Source organism: Gouania willdenowi, chromosome 8, assembly GCF_900634775.1.
Source record: "Gouania willdenowi chromosome 8, fGouWil2.1, whole genome shotgun sequence".
Classification (NCBI taxonomy): Eukaryota; Metazoa; Chordata; class Actinopteri; order Blenniiformes; family Gobiesocidae; genus Gouania; species Gouania willdenowi.
The window spans coordinates 14,825,039-14,848,738 of record NC_041051.1 but is presented as its reverse complement, the minus strand read 5'-3'; the positions used below and the strand labels follow the sequence as shown (position 1 = coordinate 14,848,738).

The following is a 23,700-nucleotide window of genomic DNA, read 5'->3' as shown; positions in this document are numbered from 1 at the left end:
AACATTCTAGATTCTCCCCTACCATTAACCATGAATAGAATGGATCTTGTTAACAGCTCAGTATTACAGTGTGTGTATGCTGTTTAGAGAGGCGTGTTTTTTTTGCTTTTCTTTTTCAGTGGCATCAAGTTAATGGTGCAACGATGTTAAACCAGCTCCCTCATGTATCTTATGAGATGTGTTTTTTGTCAAGAATCAAAAGTGAGCGACGTTGCCATTTTAATCAAGCCGTAAGCTTTTGACTGGACTTGTTTTTATTGTTTTAATTGCATTTCTTTTGTTTCCTTCATGCATTTAATTCATTCATCATGATTTGAGCCTTTGAAAGGTTCTCTCATAGGTGTGCTGTTAGAATTCTAGTTTGTTTTTTGCTTGCTTGATGGTTTATTTCCTTGACTGGATCCTCAAAGCTACGGAGCGCCTGGTGTCGAGTTCACAGGATTACACAAAGACACCACTGCCGTCACACAAATCCACTTCCTGTCTGGACAGGTGAGGGAACAGGATGCTGCCACGACGCGACTCGTCGAAGACATAAAACCACGATAACAAGTGTGTCGTACGTTTTCTGCTGCTCAGGGTCGTCTTTTGTCCCTGTTGGATGACAACACAATTCACCTGTGGGAGTTGGTGGGTGGGAACCCCAAAGAGGTGGGAGGAGTTAGGAGAGAGGGCGTGGTCTCTCTTCAGGAAGTGAACAGCTACAATCTTCCGGGAAGACCTGGCATTGAGAGCTGCAGGTAAGAAAAACAAACTTTTTTTTTTTCAAACGAAATGGATGAAAAAATTACATATAGGAGATGTAAGGCTATATGTATGTATGCAAATAAGAGGGGATTAAAATCAATACAGCACAGTGTGTGCTTCGATACTCTGATTAAACAGGGTGCTGTGACTGTTTTAGTGCTGCTTGTTTAGACGTTACGGTCTTGGCCAAAAAAAAAGAGTGAATGTCACGCATGTTAATCTTTTTAATCACACCTTCACTGCGGAGAATGTTTTTTGTATGTCTTTATTTCGCAATATTTGATAGTTTGCTTTTAAACGCCGTACCATATTTTGTTTGTTTACGACCATTTTATTTCCTTCCTCAGTGCTACTCGGGTCACCGTCCTCCTGCTGCTGAAGTCCTGCGACCTGCTCTGCATCGGAACAGAAGGAGGAGGGGCTTATTTCTTAGAGGTGCCTCGTCTCTCCTTGAAGGACAACCAGACGCTGCTCCAGGATGAAATCTCACAGAGGTTAGACTTTAGCATCAAGTGTGCATAAGGTGAATCATTTAAATACAATTTTGTTAGGGCTGTAGTCAACCAAGGAAATGCTTGGTCGACCAAGACTATAGTACACGTAGCGATTAGTCGGCCAAAAAAAACAAAAAACCGGAGAATGAATGAGCAGGTGCAGAGGAGGACGAGGAGAAAGAAAATGAGAGACAAATATTTTGTTTTGTTTTTTTTTTTTTTTTATTCAAGCTTTGACAAGACCCGACTTAGCAATAGTGAAACCTACAGGTCTGACAGACATTAGGTATTTGTATCCACGCTCGACCTGAAACCGACAATTAAAACCTAATAAGATAAACATCAGATCAGCGCACAGGGAAACAAACGCATGTCAAACACAGGTGCGCAGTGCGCGCCGCCGTGACAGAGACAGCAGTGGATCTATTTACATAATCCACGTATCAAATATAAGGATAATCCATGTTCTTGTGCAGAAAAATGATTGATTCAATAGTGGATGCTTGTGCTTCAAGCCTGTCTTAATTAGGTCCCTCTTTGCTCTGATCTGTTCTGATCTGCTGAGGACTGCGCTGACAGCTGAAGCGTAACACTTGTTTTATTTTTTTAAGTCATGTTTAGGCATTAAATAAATTATATTTGATATTTAATCTTTATCGCCTAAATTTTTTGTCACCGTTGCTGGTCGACCAATAAAAATCTTGGTCGGCCACGAAGGCATCAACCAATTAGTCGACTAAACGACCAAAGTTGGCAGCCCTAATTTTTGTTGTATGTCAAATTTGAACATGAGAAAATGACAACATTTTCATACGGGAAAGTCAGACATCACGATGGAGAGGGAAAATTCCTTTAACAGGAAGAAACCTTCAGCAGAAGCAGACTCTCTGGTGTCAACCTCGGCTGCCAACATTGTTGTACTCTGACATCACTGAACTAACGACTCTAGGGAATGAAAGTGTCAGACTATCAGTGCTTTACATAATGAGGCTGCTCAGATGTATTCTCACTGTATATTGACCTTTAGCTACTTCCTCTTTCACATGATCTCTCCTTTGTTCTGTTGTCACTCAATAAGATTTACACACTTCATAATTCTTATATCTAAGCATTTTCAACATAAGTCACAAGTGATGGTTCATTAAAGGCCTTATCTAGAACACTTAGGACAGTGGTACAAAGAACACTAGAGGAAAAAAACAACTTGATACCCATGAAGGCTATCGCTATCAACACATGCTGTAGAGGGAGGTGATTAACATTGAATAATGAGCAATGTGATGAATGGTTGAGGAAGAAAAATGTAAAACTTTAAGTGTTTCTAATTCTGTTTTATGTTGAACTTTAAATTTCTGACTGTGTTTTGTGTTTGAACTGATTCTGCCATGTGACTCATGCTCAGCCAGACCCCTCATTAACAAGTGAGCAGAACGAGGGGCTTAATGAAGGTGTGTGTGTGTGCGTGTGTGTGCGTGTGTGTGCGTGTGCGTGCGTGCGTGTGTGCGTGCGCGCTCGTTCAGACAGTAAACCTTTGTACTGGATGCCAAAAAACAGTGTTCCGGTTCGGGAAGCATTTCAACTGAAGATCCAGGGTGCACATGCACAGGAATGAAAATACATCCAAATTCACACTGTCATGCACGTGCGCACACACAGAGGCTCATCATTTGGACTCTGTTGCAGGATGCCGGATTCCCTAAAAATACTTAGACAATACAGAGACAATGGAATGCTTTGTTGGGAATGTTTCTGCCTCTGTGCTTCCAAAGAGGATCTTCATCGTTCAATTCAGACACAGCAGTCCTGTGTGTGTGTTCGTCTGTGTGCGTGCGTGTGTGTGTGCGTGTTTCATACATCGAACTCTTTAGGATGCTTTTTGCTTCCTTCTTAACGGTACTTTACTGTTCCAAAAGCTGAAGACTTCTCCTTCGCTCTGCTGCTGTTTTTTTAAAATGTTTTTTCCTTAGTTTTGTTCTTTTGTTGAGTGACATTTTGAGGGCGTGTCCTGCACCACATTCCTCTGCTGCCTCAGAGGAATGTCTACTTCACAGGCCCCAGCAGCTGAGCTCCACATTGATCTTTAGATCACTGACGTTGAAAATCAGTTCATGCTGTCGTCCTATCATAGACTCGGAATGCAAAGAAATCAGCTGTTGTTTTCTCAGCTTCAGTTTGTGTTTTTTCACTAAAGAAAGAAATGTAAACGAAGCATTTTAAATTTACATAATAGTGCTAAAGGTGAACTTACCTTTAAATAAGATATATCTAGAGTTAAGAGGATGATTTCACTGTTTTCAGCCTGCCAGATGAGTACAGATGTGGGAAGGCTTTGGGACCTGTGGAGTCTCTTCAGGAGCATCCTCAGCAGGCGGGCAAGATTCTGATTGGATACAGCCGAGGTCTGGTTGTCCTGTGGGATCTGAGCACACGACACGCTGACCAGCTCTTCCTGGGCAAACAGGTATCCTCTTATGCTCAAAGTTTGAACCGAGGAAGTATTGATCATAACAATCTGGAATTCCATATAAAGCTATTTAACTGCATTGGTGGTCGGTCAGGTTTTTTTCTTGTTGTTGTGGGTCCATCTGATTGCTGTGCACATGGGATCTTTCTGCAGCAGCTGGAAAGTCTGGTGTGGGAACGTTCAGGAAATTTATTCGTCAGCTCCCATAATGATGGTGGCTATTCTGTGTGGGCGGTTACCAGTGATCAATCATGCAACCCACTTCCGGTTTCCTCAACCATTCCATACGGTGAGAAATGCCACATAACTCACTTTTTTAAACCCAAGTAAGACCAAACACCTAAATTGAATAATAGAATTCAGGCTTAAAGACATATTGTTTGTAGGTTGTCTTTGCTAATTATGTGATATACATTTTACTCATTTGGTTCAAATGTTTAGTTTTTTTAATAGACAACTCATTTGCTATCAAACTCAGTAGGAATGTTGGCTTTTAGCTCTCATATTTTTATTATACAACAGTTAGTTGCGAACAAGTGATTTGATTGGACAACAGACATTCCATTAGTGCTAATATAGAGTAACAACAGCACGGGCACTTTTTACAGACATTATCACTTAATTAATTAACGTTACATCATTTTTTAACTATCTTAGATTGTGGCATCATTTGCATTCTTAAGATGGACATTGTTCCATAAGTAACATTTGATCTAAATTATGAATGGTCATCAGACTGAGGAGAATGAAGGGAAGGAAAGAGGCCTGGATACATCAGCACATACCATGTGTGCTGATGTCTCTAAAGCAGCAGTAATATGCAGACAGAGTAGTAAGATTGTGGACAGGAAATGTTTGTGTTGCCTGGCAACAACCTTTTCTCCCCTTCCAGTTGTGGAACTATTTGTGTTGGCGTAGGCAAATAAACAAATCATAATCTCTTGTAGCTTAATAAAATGTGCTGGTAGAACTGTTGTATAAAAGCAATATCACAGGAGAGGGAGTGATGTGCTGAAATATCGATACGATATATCGCAATATTTTGTCTTGCGATACGTTATTGATACACTCCCGCCGAATATCGATTTAATTTTTTTATTTTTGTTTAATTTTTTTTCTATTATTATTAATTAATTTTTTTTACTTTTTACACAAAAATATCACAATGTATTGTATCGCGAGGTACCTGGCGATACCCAGCCCTAGCTGTGATTATCTGCTTCCTCATGCCTACGACTGAATCACACCAGTGCTGATATTCAGCATAACAGCACTCCCTCTCGTGTGATATTGCTTTTATTAATTTTTCCGATTACTTTTTTTTTTTTTTCTATGCAGGTCCTTTTCCCTGCAAAGCCATCAACAAGATTCTTTGGAGAACAACACAGTCCGGGTAAGTTTTGTCAAACTCTTTTCTTTCTTTTTTCTGTATTAGATTGAATTTATGCCAATCCATGGATTAACTTTTTAGCACAGCTTCAAACCTGTCATTTAAATTCATTGAAATGGTTTAAACTAAATTATAACAAAGTTGTTTAGATTTATTTGTTCAATACTTAATCAGTTTCCCAGTCATTGCTGTAGTTTGGTAGTTTCTTGATGCTAAACACACAAGTGTTTTCTACAAAGAAACAGCACAATAATACAAACAACACAGAACTAAGTTGACTTCTCCCAGCTTTTAAAACCCACTAAACACTTTCTTTCTTTATTTCCAGCTCTCCGTTGCTCCTGTACAGTGGGGGGATGCCCAGAGCCACTTATGGTGACCGACACTGTCTGACCATCCAGCAGGACAAAGATCACATCACTCTTGACTTCACATCTCGAGTCATTGATTTTTTCACCGTCCACAGTGTGGAGCAGGAGAAAGGTGAGAGCCTGATGACGTAGTTTAACATTGTCCTGTGGTTCATTACTTTGTGCTGCAGCATCATTATGTTGATGTGATTTTCCATCTCTCTTCCCCCTTCCCCTCAGAGTTTGATGACCCTTCAGCCTTAGTGGTGTTGCTTGAAGAGGAACTGGTTGTAATTGACCTGCAGACACCCGGGTGGCCATCTTTGCCCACACCTTACCTCGCTCCTCTTCACTCTTCTGCCATCACCTGTTCCTGCCACATCTCCAACGTTCCGCCTAAACTCTGGGAGAGGCTGATCAATGCCGGCAAAGCACAGCAGGGCCGACAGCACGCACACAGGGTGGGAGGCTCATTGTGAACACGGACGATTTCAGCTCATATTTACTCAACTTATTGACAACTTTGTGAAATTGGCTTTAAAGCAGCAATACACATATTTTACTAGGCAAGGCAAGGAAATGTATTTTTATAGCGCATTTCATACACAGGGCAACTCATTGTGCTTTACATGATCAAAAAGTGCAACAGAAAACATTCAACAGCTTAAAAATCAATAGGAACATTAAATTTACCTGCAAAAACATTTTAAAATCAGCAGTAAAAACAGGCATTGCTAAAGGCCGTTTTTGTTAATCGAAGGGTTTTCTGTCTTTTAAGTCACACTGCAAAGGCTTAAAGATCTTGTTTGAAATATTAGTTTGCATCTCAAGCAAAAAAGGCGACAGTCACTGCTCAGTCAAAAAACTTTTGCTGTGTTTTTTTACTCCAGTGTTTCATTATATTAAACCTTTTTCTTTGTGATTCATGCAGAGCTGGCCAATATGTGGGGGGAAAAATCTTGCACCTCCATCCAGACAGCAGGAGCTTCTATTGACCGGGTATATATATATATATATACACACACACACACACACACACACACACACACACACACACACACTAAGATCAGCATACTGCTTTGGGATGCTGGGCTTAGCCTTGAATTTTTCTACTGGATGCAACTTATTTAAAACCAAGTAAAGAAGCAAAGAGTTGAAATCCTGTCTCACCTGTGACTTGTAAAAAATAAATAAATCTACACATGTTTACATATTCTTGTTGGCTACAATATATTTTGTCTCATTTTTGAAACTTTGTGTGCGTATAGACATGAAGACGGCACGGTGCGTTTCTGGGACGCATCAGGCGTTGCTCTCACTCCGCTGTATAAACTCAGTACAGCTAACGTGTTCCATACGGACTGTGACCCCAGTGATTCTCAGGACCTCAACGACGATCCTGACATGCAACAGGAGGAAGAATGGCCTCCTTTTAAAAAGGTAAGAATGGGAAATAAATGTGCGGCGTTAAGATTGGACCAATGAAACAGTTGCCTGATGATGATGATTTCATTGTTTATTTATTTATCTTGAGTCGATTAACAAGGGTGGAGCTTGAGAGTTGTCAGAGTAGCTCTGGCCTTTGATTGGACACTGTGGGTGGTGATTTTCAGTTCACTGCACAGCTGGTTCAAAGATGCACAGGAGAAAACACCAAATCTATCTATAATCTGTCAAGTGTCTGTTTTCATTCAACAATGAGAAAACCAAGTTGTTGAAAATATATTGTATATCTTCTCTGATAAAGGCCTGCCCATTATCAGCCCATCTTTTTTATAAATCTGTAATATTCTATCATGGTTTTATAAACCTTTTAATACATATGCTGGTAAATATGTACGTTTTGTTCCAAAAAACAATTTCACAACAAAAATATTGTTCTCTCCATCTACTGAAGATTATATACATTGACTGTGGTATAGCTAAATTAGACATAAGCCTTTAAAATGAAGAATGATCTACACACAATCGTGTGTACGCGCACACACATGAATACCAAGGCTTCTTTCTCCAATTCCTTTCTGCTTTTTTTACTCTTTATTCCTTTTTGCTCACGTATCTTATAGTAACCGAGCTGCATGTTGAGGAATGCGGTGCTCATATGAGTTTATGTGCCTTTCCCTTTTCCCCTCCTCTCCTTTCTAATGAAAACCAGACGATCAGCTCTTTCTCACTGCTGATATGTTTTCTGTGTCTGTGTGACCGACTTCTTTTTTTTTTTTTTTTGTCTTGTTTTACCAAGACACAGCTCCCATGTGAGAGGGATTCAGTGGGGATTCCTACTGTGTGAGAAGGCAAGGCTAGTGCACAAATTTACACAGTATGTATGAACATGAGAAGAGTGGGATTGTCCTGGTATGCAGTGGTGAAAAAGTAAAACAAGAAAATAACTTTCATAGAATGGCCTTTGAGCTGGATTTGTAAGAAGTTTCTACTTTAGTTTTATTTTAGGCAGAAAAAACTAATATTATGTTTGTTTTTGTTACTGACAGCTTGGGTTTAACGGCATAATTAAGCACTAAAGCATACAACAAAAATGTGTTTGTATTCATGATATTAAATTGCATTTCCTGCAACTTTCTGTGAAGTAACTGTGTGTGTTCAATTTTGTATCTATATTTGCTGACACATTGTCTTTTGCACGTCTAGATAATGTTTTAATGGTGACATTATTTCAGGAAGAAGTGCTAATAATGCTAATAATATGATTTATTAGAATAAAATCAATAATAATATTGGCATTCATTGATTTATTCTATTATTTCTGGTTTTTCTTTGACCTTTATTCTTTACTCTCTGTGTTTTTTGTGTAGGTGGGATGTTTCGACCCCTATAGTGACGACCCCAGGCTTGGTATCCAGAAGATCAGTTTGTGCAAATACAGCAACAAACTGGTCGTGGCTGGAACAGCTGGACAGGTAAATAAAAAAGGATATTAATATATGTTGCAGAGATGGGCTGGGCGATATAGATCCAAACTTATATGTCACTATTATTTCTCAAAATGGCGATGTACAATATAGATCTTGATCATTTTAATGCAAATATAGTGTCATTAGAAAGACAATTCAGAGTTAATTTATTCAGGCATATTTATTAACAAACAGTTGCACAATATGTGTCACTTTTGGCTTTTTCTCAGAATCAGAATTGTTTTAATGGCCAAATACAGTTTTAAGGACAGTACAAGGAATTTGTCTTGGTAGTTGGTGCACGAAACAAAAAACAAAGAAAACAAAGAACAACCCAGCAACAATAATAATAATAATGATAAATATAAAGGATGAGGGATAAATAAAGGATAGATAGAGAATAAAGGGTATGTATATATATAAATATATAGTGCAGCAGGTAATGTCTTCATGGAGGTGGTGATCGGGGGGGGGGGTTCAGTGGGCGACTGGGGCTGTGTTCATGTGGATGGTGACAGAGGGAAAGAAGCTGTTTTTGTGTCTGGAGGTTCTGGTCCTGATGGACCGAAACCTCCTTCCAGAAGGGAGAGATTGAAACAGTTTATGACCGGGGTGGGAGGGGTCGGCCACAATCTTTCCCGCACGCCTCAGAATCCTGGAGGCGTACAGGTCCTGGAGGGAGGGCAGATTGCAGCCGATTATCTTCTCTGCTGAGTGGATGATACGCTGCAGTCTGGCCTTGTCCTTGGCCATAGTTGCAGCGTACCAGATGGTGATGGAGGAGCAGAGGATGGACTGGATGATGGAGCTGTAGAAGTTCACCATCATCTTTGTTGGCAGACTGAACTTCTTCAGCTGCCGCAGGAAGTACATCCTCTGCTGAGCTTTTTTGATAAGGGAGCTGATGTTCAGCTCCCACTTGAGGTCCTGAGTGATGATGGTCCCCAGGAAGCAGAAGTACTCCACAGAGCTCACTGTAGAGTCTCCCAGGGTGAGGGGGGTGAGGGGGGCTGGGTTCTTCCTGAAGTCTGCTATCATCTCCACTGTCTTTAAAGCGTTGAGCTCCAGGTTGTTCTGGCTGCACCAGGACACCAGCCGGTCTGTCTCCCACCTGTAGTTTGACAAGTCTCCATCAGAGATGAGACCGATGATGGTCGTGTCATCTGCAAACTTCAGGAGTTTGACCGACTGGTGAGAGGAGGTGCAGCTGTTGGTGTACAGGGAGAAGAGCAGAGGAGAAAGAACACAGCCCTGAGGAGAACCAGTGCTGATGGTCCAGGGAGCAGAGATGGTTTTTCCCAGCTTCACGTGCTGCCTCCTGTCAGACAGGAAGTCTGTGATCCACCTGCAGGTGGAGTCTGGCACGTTCAGCTGGGAAAGCTTGTCCTGAAGGAGAGCTGGGATTATTGTATTAAAAGCAGAGCTGAAGTCCACAAACAGGATCCTGGGGAGTCCAGGTGCTGGAGGATGAAGTGGAGAGCCAGGTTTACAGCATCGTCTACAGACCTGTTGGATCTGTAGGCGAACTGCAGGGGGTCCAGTTGGGGGTCGGTGATGTCCTTGATGTTTAGGGGGAAAGTCTGGGTTCGGACACATTCTGTAATCCATCTGATTGTTTTTCTGAAACCAGTTTTTTTATACAAAATAAGCTATAAATATATCTATATATGTATATATATATATATATATCGATACAGGCGATATTGTAATTTTCTATATCTTGAATCTCGATATATCGCCCAGTCATATCGCAGTGTATTATGTGATCATTTTCTGAAGATAAGCGGTACACATTTAAATTACAGTGCCACCAAGCTTGTGCACTGTGTTGTTCCAGGTGATTGTGTTTGGTTTGAGTGACGAGCGTTCCGATCACCTGCTGGACGTGTCGGTCATGGATCTGCTACAGGATCGAGAGGGCTTCACCTGGAAGGGCCACGACAGACTGGATCTGCGTCTGAAACCACCTCCCTTCCCTCCAGGCTTTCAGCCACTGGTGTTGGTGCAGTGCATGCCCCCGGCCTCGGTCACAGCGGTGGCGCTGCATGCAGAGTGGAACTTAATCGCGTTTGGGACAAGTCACGGATTCGGCCTTTTTGACTACCACAGACGTAATGCTGTGCTGGCAAGGTTGGTAGCACCCAATTTAATCTTTCATCACCGCCTCTTTTCAAACTTTTCTTAACAATTTACATTTAATTCCCATGTAGATGCACCCTGCATCCTAATGACTCGTTGGCGATGGAGGGCCCTTTGTCCAGAGTCAAGTCACTAAAAAAGTCCCTTCGGCAGAGCTTCAGACGCATCCGCAAAAGCAGAGTATCTGGAAAGAAGCGTGCCATCTCCACGCCTACGAGCAAAGTAAGATGTGAATCTGTGAACCTGCGAGTGCAGCTGAAGGTCCCAGCATCACCTGTAACTCTTTCCATTCCCAGGTTCAGGAGGCTAACGCGGCTCTAGCAGAACATGAAGATGTAGCTCCTGTGCAGCGAAGGATTGAGCCTCGATCTGCTGATGACTCTCTGTCTGGGGTGGTTCGATGCCTCTGTTTCGCTGACACTTTTCTACGAGATGGTGCGTTCACTTTCTCTGTAGTAGTCCTGGAGTATATATCGAGTTTCCTATTTTGGCAATATAGAAAATTACAATGTTGTCTATATCGATATATTTTTATTTTATAGCTTTTTTGTATTAAAATACTCGTTTTATAAGTGGCTGCTTTCACTGCTTCTCAGAACAGCACGAAGAACAAAGATGGATGATCTTTGAGTGTGTCCTAACCCAGACCTTCCCTTAAACAAGCCACACTACAGAACTCACTCACACGTGCTGAAAAAGACAAAAGTGGCACATGTTGATCAGATGTTTGTTAATAAATGTGCCTATGTAAATTAAACGTAGAATTGTCTTCCTGGTAAGACTTTATTGAGTTAAGATTATTGATATTTATGTCTTGTATCGCCATTTTGAGAAAAAAAATATTGATATGAGTTTTGTTTTGTATCGCCCAGCCCTACTCGCTAGTTTCGTCATACAAATCAGATGCTGAAGGTTTAAAGTTTATGTTGCTGTATCTCCAAAAGGTACGCACCACGGTCCCACACTGTGGGCTGGCACCAACTCAGGCAGTGTCTACGCCTATGCCCTGGAGGTGCCTGGTGCAGGTTCAGGGCGCATGTGTGAGAGGGGCGGAGTTAACGAGGCAGGAATGTGTGTGGAAGCGGTGTTGGGTAAGGAGATTCAGCTGATGCACAGAGCTCCTGTGGTGTCCATCTCTGTGTTGGACGGCCAGGGGAAACCCTTACCGGACCCTTACGAAGCCTCTCAGGACCTTGCCAGCGCTCCAGATATGACCAACGCTCATTCTGTCCTCATTGCCTCAGAGGAGCAGCTCAAGGTACAGGTTCAGATGATTTATTCTACTCATTTATAACAAAAAAATCCAAATATGACGATTCTCAATCTTGGTTTTCTTTCTCTATACCTGGTGCGAAGGTGTTTTCTCTCCCTAAAGTCAGTGCAAAGACCAAGTTCAAGCTGACGGCACATGAAGGCTGCCGGGTGAGGAAGGTGGCGCTTGTGATCTTCAGCTCTGCTACTCAGGAGGATTACAATGAACATACACTGGTGTGTTTGACCAACCTCGGCGACATGCACCTCTTCAACATGCCTGGCCTTCGACCGCAGGTGGAGATTGAGTCCTAAAGTTGTGTGTGTCTCTAAGGATTTGTTCACACTGCAGGTCTTAATGCACAATTTGGATTTTTTGTGTGATTGTTCATATTGCATATTAAATGTATCTTCAATCAGTTTGGAGTATGAAAGGAATAAAATGCTGAAGTAACACGCATGCGCAGAAGAGGTCCTAAAGTGACACATGACCCCGCAGGCATGTACGATGTTTACGTAAATATGGAGGCATCCAGTGTAGGACTGTGTGTCGCGCTGAGAATTTTATTTCCAACAGAAGTCAGCACTTCATAACCTTAAGGAGAGTGAAAAAGAGCCAAGTTTATCGCTCTAGCTGTTTGCTGTGATGGCCATTACATCTTTACAGTGGACTGTTTGGATGGTGATGACGTAGGAGTCGGATAGAAAGCGCCTCGGCCCTCCAGACTAAAGTCGTTTTGCAAAAAATCAGATACATATCGGATTTAGGACCACATATGAAAGTGACCTGGATCAGATTTGAAAAAATCTGATTTGTGCTGTCCAAACGGTCTTTAACAGATCGGATACAGGTTGTATGGGCAAAAAGATCAGATTGGCCTGCAGTGTGTAGTTTAACGTAGCCTGAATCATTTTTTGGAGGATTTGTTTTTTGCTTTTTCTGACTTTGTTTGACTTGGACTTGTCATGTTAGGTTCGCTATGACTGCATTCGTAAAGAGGACATCAGTGGCATTGCCTCCTGTGTCTTTACCAAGACTGGACAAGGTGAGAATATGTCGACTCTTTGCAGACATTCAAACTGGTTTTATATTCAGATGTAGCATCACTAAGCTGTGAGTCACTGTGTTCTCCTGGGCAGGTTTTTACCTCGTCTCACCCTCAGAGTACGAGAGGTTCTCTCTGTCTGCTAAAGTCATCACTGAGCCACTCTGCTCTGTCCTCCTGGACCGACTGCTGGACTGCAAACCTGCAAGGTAACACAACACATCATATATCTAGAGCAGAAATCTATTTCTATTTGGGCTGCTTCATCATCACCCTCACAGGACAAGTAGACAAATTCTAGTGCTGTCAAGAAATACAAACTCCATACTTCACTTCCACGTTTGAGTGAAGACCGAGAAAGAACTTCTGGATCGACGATGTGATTGCTGTTGCTTAGTCATAACGATGGCTAAGTCTCTTTGAGTTTTCACGCTGTTTGCTGGAACTTCCCAAACTATCATGGAGAACGGCTTCAGATGTTGTTTGTTCATATGTAATATATCGATCGTATTTTCATCCGGAAATACCATTAATTATGCTCTGTAATTAATTAATCTAATTCACCTCTTTTTTAATCTCACCTAAAAATTGCTGAGAAAAGGTAGTTCCATTTAAATGAATTACATTATTGTGGCAGATCAAAACAATTATATACAACAAAGTGGCTTTATAAAGTAATTTATTGTTTTTAACAGATGCAGGCGTAGCCATTTACATTCTGCTGTATGAGAGACTATAGTTCCAAGGGCTGCAGCCACCTTTAGTTTTAACCATCAGGGGGAAATATCGATGTGTACTTTTGTCAATCTCCAAACAATAGAAAATACAAATTTAATCAAACATCAGGTCCATATGTAGTGCTATAAAGTTAGCACATCATGAACAGTAAGAACACTTTTCTGAGCAATACAATTATTGAACACTGAACTTGTGGCTTTTTCTCTCCTTCAGATGATAATATTTATCCAGTCAGTTTGTTCATTTGTCAGTCAGTGACTTCTTCATTTTGGCTCTGAACCCTGACATCTTGTCTAGTGTGGATTGGAGAAGCTTAGTGCTCGCAGCATGTTGCAGTTAGCACTGTCCGAGTGTCCACGCTAGCTGTCTGTGCTAGCTGCTACATGTTTAGCATTGAGATGGTAGCAGATTGATTAATGCCCACTAAACAGACAACAAACAAAACGACTTCTCCTGGGGTTATTGTATGTAGTCTGTGCATCAGTGTTATGGGTACACTGGGAAGTCGGGAAATAAGTGCAAAAAAAAAAAGTATCTTCAATCAATCAATCAATCAAGGTTCTTTATTGTCAAATATGCACCATGTTAAACATACAGCACAGATGAAATTGCAATCCCCCCCAACCCCCAGTGCAAACCTGCAGTGCATAAAAAGAGCACTTAAAACACAAAAACACACAACAAACACACAAAAAAAAAAAAAAAAAAATCTTTACCTGTAATTAATTATATCGCAATTAACACATTAAAGTGACAGCCTTAACACATTTCATTACTTTTTTCTACTTTCATTAATTTACTCTTCTTCTATTAGGGGCTGAAAAACTCGATATGTAGATTGAATATCAGACAATTTTAATATTCTGACTGGTTTCTTAATCTGAGAAATAACAGAAGGGACCATGTTAGATATTATAGGTTCTGCTTTCTTCTTTGTGATTTGGATCTACTTCTCGGGAACCTTTCAATGTTCCCAGATAATTTCCTGGATCCTCCATTATTGGTACAACGTAATTTGCTCCAGCACACACTGCCTGTGAAACAGTAAAATGATACTTCTGCTGTTGGTTTATGTTATTACGTCTCAATCTGATGCTAGAGTAAACACTTGCTTTTATGGTTTCCACAGCGACGGTACGGGGACGCAGCCACAGGCCAATGGCACACACAAGAGCCGGGTGGGCCAGGCCGATGGTAGGTGTTAACACACACACACACACACACACACACACACACACACACACACGCACACACACACACACACAGAGACACACTTCAGCTCTCTCCTCCCCCTTGTTTCTCTTTCTTGGACTTTTTTCTCTCCTTTTATCCTCCCTCTCAATCACTTCCTTCTCTAAATCCCTGACCGAGTCCTGCAAAGGACCCCTTCTGATCACCATGGCAACCATTGAGTATGCTCCACTCCACTTTCTCCTGCAGGAAATGATGGTTGTTGTGGAGACTAGTCGGGTGGTCAGATAATACTGATATAGGTTAAGGTAGGAGAACTTACAAATATCCAGAGGGGAAAGTAATGGATTACAAGTACTCACGTTACTGTAATTAAGTTGCTTTCATGGGTACTTGTGCTTTTTTTTCCGTTTATTTCTAAATCAGTAATTTTACTTATATTTAAAGCCACACGGCGGACTTTGTGACCTAAAGAGTTGACCCATATGAGTTATTTTAAATGATTCCTCAGGCCAATATACAGCACTTGACAGTATCAATGCTCTGAGTGAGGCTTCCCTCTTGAAATACTGACTGTGAGTTTGGAGAGACGGACCGTCTTTGGCCAGGTCATGTGACCTGGAGAATGCCTGGAGAACGTTTCACTTTACAGTAGTCACGTGACCATAGGCTTGGATATTTATAGTTCATACATGACGTCACAACATACGGGCATTTCCCGACCCGCGTCATTGCTTTGGGCAGCTAAAACGAGTTAGCCTCTGTTTACAGCCAAAAGTGCACAATATGGTAGTTTCGTGTTGGGTTAATGGTGCACTAATCACCGCGATAGTTCAGTTAAACGTGGATTCTTTAGTAAGAGAATTCGGCAAGTCAGATTCGTAACTTGGGGATAAGGATTGGCTCTCGGGGCTGGGGTGCGAAGCGGGGCTGGGTTCGCTCCACGGCTGGAGGAGCAGCCACCGTTGCCCTCCTCTACCCGCCGCCGGAGACCCGGTGCTCGGTCCGCCTTGCCGCGTCGGTGGCACTCCTCCCTTACTTCCTGGCCTCGCTGCCATCATCGGCCCCTTACAGGTCTAGCGCCCCTAGTGGCCAAAAGTTACAGTGTGTCTTTAAGTACGTTTTAAAAGAAGTAATCCATTACATTTCTACACCCAACCGTTACTGAGTAAATTATGTTTTGTTTTAAAATGATCAATGGACATTGTGAAACTACAAAAAATGAAAACAGACAACAATCAAATGCATCACATTAAAGGTAATGCATAGCACCAAAATAGCATTGAATGGTGATTTTCTCAATTGTAGAGTTCATAAACGTATCTAGAGTAATTAGATTAATTTGAATTATAAAATACATTCAATTTATTTTTAATTGAATTTACTGGTGTTATTTAAAGTATTGTACATTTTGACAAACCTTTCATTTTATACAGATGTCTTTGTGGAAAACAAACTAAGTTCCAAATGTGCAAGATTTACTCTCTTCCTTTTTCAGTTTATACATGAGATGATATTGTATGCAAGGGAACCGTGGCAAGATTTATTACCAAAAATAAACGTAGGGTAAAAGTAATTAGTAACTTTTACTTTTAGTACTATTTAATTGAGCTACTTTTTACTTGTACTTGAGTATTTTTTGTATGACTTACTTGTACTTAAGTACATTTTCAATCCAGCAACAGTACTTCTACTTGAGTAGGATATATCAGTACTCTTTACACCTCTGATGAAATATGTGCCTTTGTTTCTGGGAAGCCATTAGTTTCCATCTTGCTGTGAGAGAAACAATATCAGGAAATTGGTTGAAGTTATTGGAGAAAAACTGAACCCTAACTCTAGAAACGTCCCTATGATTCGGACCCCGAATCTACATCTACAGAATGTATTCATTGATACTCTATGTAATCCTGAGTCACAATTTACAGTCCATAGTTAACGCGAGTCTTTCCTCCCTCTCAGGACAGTGGGAGCCCCCCAGTAGCCTCTCCTCTCCCACCCTGGACACCCCACTGGACTCCCCTCTCAGCTGTGCTGACCTCACCTTAGACTCCACAGGAGAGCTCACTGTGGAGGACGTCAGGGACTTCCTGACGTAAGCACACACTGGCAGGGTTGGGGTCAATTACAATTTTTGATTACAATTCCGTCTTCAATGAAATACCACTCAATTACGATTACGTTGACCAGCACTTTTTACAATTACAATTATTTTTCCTCTGAGAGTACAATTACGTGCTCAATTACTAAAGTTCAATTACAATTAATCTCAAATACTGAGTCTGAAATAAATAACCTCATAAATCATATTGACTTGTGTTAGCTTTCTGTTAGCATCTCAGGTTTTGACCCATGTCTTAAATCAGCTGTAAAAAATATCATCTTTCTTCTAATTTGTTTCTCATCTCTTGGTTACCTCATTAGGCTTCCTAATCAATGAAAATATTGGTAATAATATTTTTGGTGTGGGCGTCTGAGCCTTCTTTCTGTCAGTATACCCATAGATTTAAATATTTTTAAATGATTATCAAGAGAACTAACAGATAAACTCGATATGAAACGTATTTTAATCATAGTTGGCTACATATGTGTTAGAAATAGAACTGTAATTAGTTCCTCAGGTTTGCATTAGATTAAATTGTAATTGACAGTTTTTTATAGAATTTCCTTACAATTACAATTAAAGTCAATTACCTGAATTCAATTACAATTCAGTTCAAATTGCAACAGCAAGATGTTTTTTAAGTGACAATTATAATTATGCCATTATTGTAATGAATGATCAATTACGCAATTTGAATTAGAATTGACCCTAACCTTGACACACACACACACACACACACACACATGCTGTGCTCCTTTAACGGCGCTAGTGTTATCTTTATGATTTTGTGAATGAATCTCATTCTTATGTTGTAGAAATGTGGACGAGGCGGAGAATAATCTGAAAAACATCAAAGAGGAGGAAGGACTTCCAACAGGCATCCTCATCAACTGAAGAGCAGAGAACACACAGGTTAGGATGAACTGTGGACCCCATAACACACACACACACACACACACACACTGTAGAGGTAACACACACACACACATACACACAAGACACACACACACACACACACACACACACACACACACACACACACACACACACACAGCCGCAGGTCCAGGCGGCGTGTAGGAGAACTCACACCTGTTTCTAATGGTGTTGCTCCACAGTGTGCTAGCTTCAAAGCCTTTTCCATGTTGGAGATGCATTCCAAACACAAACCCTCCACTGAGTCTGGAAGCATCTCGACTCAAAAGATTCACTTTTTACTTTCACTTTTCACAGACTTTTCTTTGCAATTTGTAAAGTGGAACAAACTCCAGACCACTTTACATGTTTCCGCTAAAGCTGTGAAGTGAACTACAGATAAGCAGATGTGGGGTAACATCTGCATTGTTTCATATGACCTGGTGTTCGGTAGTTTGTATCTGAGGTTCTCCACAATAATCTAAACTAGGGGTTCTCAACCTTGGGGTTAGGACCCCATTTTAGGTCGTGAGACACTGGGAACGGATCACCAGATGCCTTCAAGAAACCAAGATTTTTTTCTGAACAATTTGAGCCCATTTTTGCTTATTTTTACACTTTTTCTGCAACAACACCAAACTTGCCATGTTTTAACCTATTTTCATCACTTTTTCTTGCCATGTTTTTGCTGCATTTAATGTATTTTTGCTCCATTACTCCCATTTCTGTCACTTCTCCATTATTGTTACTTTTAACCTTTTTTCATCATATTTCATGCTTATTTTTGCCTATTTAACCACTTTCACGATTCATCATGCCCATTGTTCCTACTAATTGTTCTTATATTGACCTTTGAACCGTCTTCTTTTTTTTTTTTGGCCACTCTAATTTGCAACTTTTAACCAATTTCTGTGGTTTTTAAAATCCCATTTCATAACCTTTTCCACCATTTTTGGTCACTTTTAACGTATTTTATTTCTGATTAAAACAAGGATTTACATAAATGACTATATACTATGGCACCAATAATAAACTTCCTGTATAACAGTGGATATTATTCAGATCAATAAATAAATGTGGTTATCACAGATTCATAGAACAATCAACCATCATTTTGCTGACTTTATGGATGGACCCCAAAAATCTCTCTCCTTTATTCCCCCTTATAGATGGCCCTGTGTCCACATGACAATGTTCATGTCTGTGTTTAAACTACCTTCAGGTACAGTGGGGGTTCCCAGTCTCTCAGACATTTATTTGGGGGTCATGGGCTGAAAAGGAACCATTGATCTAAGCGTTCAGGATGTCACTAAATTTTCTCTTTTGGCAGAACATGTTTATTAGCTCTGCTGCCACCTGGTGGTATTTTAATGAAATGCATCCAATGCACTGCAGAGGATTCTTCACTAGATGTGGATAATATTTATAACTAGAATATTTGCATTTCCTGAAGAAAATGCAAGTGAGGATGCAGGTGCTAGCCCGTGTTGCACTGCTTTAGCTTAGAGTTGGTATTAGTTAGCATTAGCACAAATTTGCATTTGCTTTCATTAGCAAGCATTAGCATTCTGTTAGCCCAGCAAGAGCATTAATCTAGCATTAGCACTAAACCCAGCATTTACATCAGCCTAGCATTAGCATTAACCTAGTAATAGCTTTAACATTAGCAATAAGGTTGAAATGGGCAAAAGGCAGTAGCTGAACATGGTCAAAATCAGTTGAAGAATGTCTAGGGATGAAGGGCTTGAAAGTGGAAAAAGCTGAAATTTCCAATAGAAATGAATGGGAAAGAAAATACATAATAAGTTTAAAAGTTGCAAATTATAGAAGTACAAGCATAAATTTCTGGAACTTTCTGGATTTTTTTTGATAGCTTATTTGTCAGAATCAGACAAACGGTGTTAGCGACCACGGAAGAAAAAATAGATAACAATAGTGAGGATGCCTTCTGCATCGTCACTAATGTCTACTAATAGTTAAACAACATTCAGTGAGCGTTGCTGATTGTGTCACTTATGATGATGATGATGATGATGATGATGATGATGATGATGTGTTGTTACAGGAAGGGTCCCAGTGGTTTTAGATGGAGCAGATTTCAGTGCTGGAACACCAACGTCTCCCATCAGCCCACAGTGGATCCCTCCGTTAGCTCTCTGCACTCACACACCAGGAGGAAGGCCTGACCACACACACACACACACACACACACACACTGGTGTGGTTCCTCCTCTTCTGTAACCACTGAAATGTGACACGGAGCTCACTGCAGCATCTGGATGCTCTCAAGAACTCAGAACTGATATTTTCCTCTTGTCCATTGTTGTGATCGTTAATGAGGCTCAGCACACGAGGGAAAGGCTTCCTACGTTTTTGCACAGGAGATACAGAGCATGCAGGAAGACTGTTGTGTTCTCCACATAAAGAGAAGAGCTTCAGATGAAACTATATTTTGAGCAAGATGCAAAGAAAGTGACTTATTTTGACTGTTAATGAAATGAACGCTGTAGCATTTGTGTTTGAAGAAGCAGCTCTGGGCACAGAAAACAAGGTACTGGGACAATGAAGGTTTTGTATCGCAAAGACTGAAGGGCCGGGAAATATATTTTGTATGTTTTTTGTTTCTTTTGGAGGAAGTAAAGATATTTTAAAGATAAATGGAGCACAAAGGGTACTGAGCTTAGAGGTGGGAAGCTTTTAATGGCGGTAATTCATCATGTTTCCAGTGATGATGACAGAAGCGTGTAAGTCAGGTGACTATATCCACATCCAAGTATGAAATCAAGTGTTACACATTTGTTGTGCAGATCGTGAAGCACAGACGCACAGTTGGTGGTGACGGTGCGTTTTGAATCTTTGGTTTCATCTCTGTTAGTGACGTTGTTACACCGACGGTGCACGAGGTGGTACAAATCATTGACTGGACACAGGAAAGTAGTACCAGGTGATCAGTGTTGGTGTGGAAAGATAAGTGTTGGGTTGGGTTCACATCCAGAGCTGTGATCGTCTGTATTTTTAACCCATTTTTAACCCATTTTACTGTGTAAAAACAAATACTTACAGTATCTATATCCAGGTACGCTAATGATAGAATAAAAAGGTCCGCCTGTCGCCGCCAGTATTCCCTGAGATTTGTAATCCCTGCATAACATAAGGACCTCACAACTAACTGATGTAGCTCAGTCACGTTAATTCCTTTTTTTTTTGTACTTTAGTGTTACTTTTTGTTTTGTGGGAGTTTGTTTGACGCACAGGATTAACCATTTCTCGCTAAAGCTGACACGGTTTAATTTGGTCCCATGGTGGAGATAAACTTGTTTCTAGTTTGTCATTTCATTTGGTGTGTAGGGCTTTAATATGCGATGTAGTATTTTTGGCTGATAAAGAATTGTGAATGTTAATAAAAGTATTTACTCTTGAATATTCTGCCTTGCATTTTTCTGTTTTGAACTTGCCTTAACAGACACAATAACTCGATGCCACTTAGTCAGAACCACTACAAAAAAATTAAATTTAAATAATTTTTCTTACATTTCCGTGAATCAAAAGTGCGTAATATAAATTGTAACCAGGTGTCAAGAGATAAAGTGCAATGGCTTCTTATGGGCATTCTTGGCTAATTTCCGACATGGGAATTTATCGTTTATATCGTTGGAATGACACATTCTTACCGGTGAGATTGTTTTTGACGAGAAATCATAAACGATAAAATATTGCACATTCCTATCACACATCACCTTTTATTGGACAACTCGCTTTATAAGAGAACCGATTGGTCAGGAGGCGGGGCTTTAGCACTCGCTCGGATCCTAGCCAGAGGAAAACCTGCTCACGACCAGGTTAGTCGTTCAGCATAAGTTACCATGGTGATTTTGCTCTGTAAGACGTTATTGAGCTTCGTAGTCCAGCACGCACTGATTAAACCCTGGAAGTTAGCGCGAAAAGAGGTAATTTCAGTTTGTAACATAGGCCCTAAAAGTTCAAATAAAGTGACAGAATATTTAGTATTCTTCTGTTTATGTAACCGCTTTGACGTGGATGTAATGCAGAGCGCTCTAGCAAAAAAAAGTAAAGTATCGTATTAGTGTTGTGTTCAAGACCACACTATCCGAGACCAAGACTTGCCCGAGATCAAGACAAGACCAAGACTTCCGGGAGCCGAGACCGAGTCAAGACCAAGACCCTAAACATTTTTTTTTTTTTTATTTAAAAAAAATATATAAATAAATGAAATTATAAGGTTCAACAGTTAAATAACATTCTCTCTTAATTTTAGTTTATTTTAAATACATTTGACGGAGAAAAAAGGTGCCTGCAAAAAATTAACTAAAATATTAAAACTACTACTGAAAGCATTTCTGCCAAGAAATAACATGGTGAAACTAAATAAAACAAGCTCCAACCCTGGAACAGTCATGTGACAAATCAATCAACAGTTCTTGTTGTGAAAGATTGTTATTATTCTGGATACAGTGGAAACAGAAACTATAAAAAAATAGTTATATTGTGAACCTGTTTATATTGTGGGAAACATATTATATACAAAAATGTAATTGGAGTCTAAAGCCACAAAAAACACCACTTTAAAAAGAAAATAGACTAATATAAGACCTCTACAGTTATTTGAGTCATTCTGCGCTTGCGCGATTTGCGGTGATGACGCGATTGTGACGACATAATCCAAGATGGCGGCGGCCCGGACTACAGCCGACACTATGTAATAAAAGCCTTAAAAGACATGGATATAATGAAAAGAGTGGATGGACAGAGGCATAAACATGCAGACTTTCACACGGACTTATTAAACACACACGGACTTATTAAACACACACAGACTTATTAAACACACACGGACCTCAGTAAACGGAACAGGCTTCACAGCGCGGCAGGCACTAGGACCCAGAAGCAGAGTAAGTGCGTCCCCTATCCAGCCTTCACGGGCTGTAATATCATCAGTTTATCATTTTACCAGTTATTAGAGCTACTGTCTTTACCAGGGAGATAATATTTATTATACTGAAACCGTAGCCACACGCACACACGCACACACACTTAGGTTGCGGTCATTAGGATTGTTTTATCCAGTTCTTCTCATTATCACATCATAAAAAAGTTAAAAAAAATAGCAGGAATTAGTGCTACAACACTACATCGTATTGATTGGTGAATAGATAGTGTAACAATGTACAATTATAAAAAGATGAAATATTAAGATTAGTAGGTAGGTCACTGTTGTGTCTGACTCCTGTCCTCATAAAGTTGATGTTTTTGTGTATATAGTGAAATATTTTATTTTGCTTAAATTTGATAATTGAGATTAAAAATTCGTTTTTTTTTTTTTGAATTATCAGTTTTAAAAATCAGTTTTTCCACAAAGCCAGCAAATCAATATGGTGATGCCTAAAAAAAAGCACAGGGAAACTGACTGTATTCTATCAAAGTACTGCTGATCATTAGTGTCACATGCAAACAGTGGTTCATGAATAAGGAATAGGATCGTTTTAAACATAAACACTAAAGCAGTGGTTTCCAACCTATTTTTATCACAAATTCCTGCCAACCTCAGATGTGAAAAAATAAATTATTTAAGCTCCTTTTGATATTCTGTGGTTTTAAATGTGCAAAAATAGATACATAAAAATGAATGAAATTTTTAAATTAAATTATTTTTCAATTATTAGACATTTTAGGGACCGTTTTATTTGCAGGTGACCCCAAGGTTGAAAAACACTATATCAAAGATCTGACGTTATTCTGATAATTGGGTTTAAATTATCTTTAATCCAAGTTACTTAAACTTATTACAAGGAGCATCTTTTTGGTGACTAAATGGCCATATAAAATATGCTTTCACCCACCACCACTAAAAAAACAAAACCATTCGTTTCCTATTATGTTTAATTTTTTATAAAGATTTGCCTATATCTTGAGTATGGCCAGAAAGGATTTAACCTCAGCACAC

At 40.1% G+C, this 23,700-nt stretch overlaps 1 protein-coding gene across 1 annotated transcript in view; it reads left to right on the top strand.

The window, feature by feature from the left end:
* llgl1 (LLGL scribble cell polarity complex component 1) overlaps positions 1–20,879 on the top strand; it is a 33,967-nt gene extending 13,088 nt beyond the window's left edge. The window contains exons 3-24 of the mRNA XM_028455620.1: positions 411–492; positions 580–740; positions 1,095–1,241; positions 3,540–3,702; positions 3,859–3,994; positions 5,044–5,098; positions 5,424–5,578; positions 5,686–5,906; positions 6,377–6,444; positions 6,714–6,885; positions 8,259–8,363; positions 10,195–10,487; positions 10,568–10,718; positions 10,793–10,931; positions 11,441–11,754; positions 11,853–12,044; positions 12,721–12,793; positions 12,888–13,002; positions 14,661–14,725; positions 16,685–16,817; positions 17,642–17,738; positions 19,804–20,879. Coding sequence (XP_028311421.1) covers positions 411–492; positions 580–740; positions 1,095–1,241; positions 3,540–3,702; positions 3,859–3,994; positions 5,044–5,098; positions 5,424–5,578; positions 5,686–5,906; positions 6,377–6,444; positions 6,714–6,885; positions 8,259–8,363; positions 10,195–10,487; positions 10,568–10,718; positions 10,793–10,931; positions 11,441–11,754; positions 11,853–12,044; positions 12,721–12,793; positions 12,888–13,002; positions 14,661–14,725; positions 16,685–16,817; positions 17,642–17,720 — 3,019 coding nt within the window. The 3' untranslated portion in view covers positions 17,721–17,738; positions 19,804–20,879. The remainder of the gene's footprint in view (positions 1–410; positions 493–579; positions 741–1,094; positions 1,242–3,539; positions 3,703–3,858; positions 3,995–5,043; positions 5,099–5,423; positions 5,579–5,685; positions 5,907–6,376; positions 6,445–6,713; positions 6,886–8,258; positions 8,364–10,194; positions 10,488–10,567; positions 10,719–10,792; positions 10,932–11,440; positions 11,755–11,852; positions 12,045–12,720; positions 12,794–12,887; positions 13,003–14,660; positions 14,726–16,684; positions 16,818–17,641; positions 17,739–19,803) is intronic.
* The last annotated feature ends 2,821 nt before the right edge of the window (positions 20,880–23,700 follow it).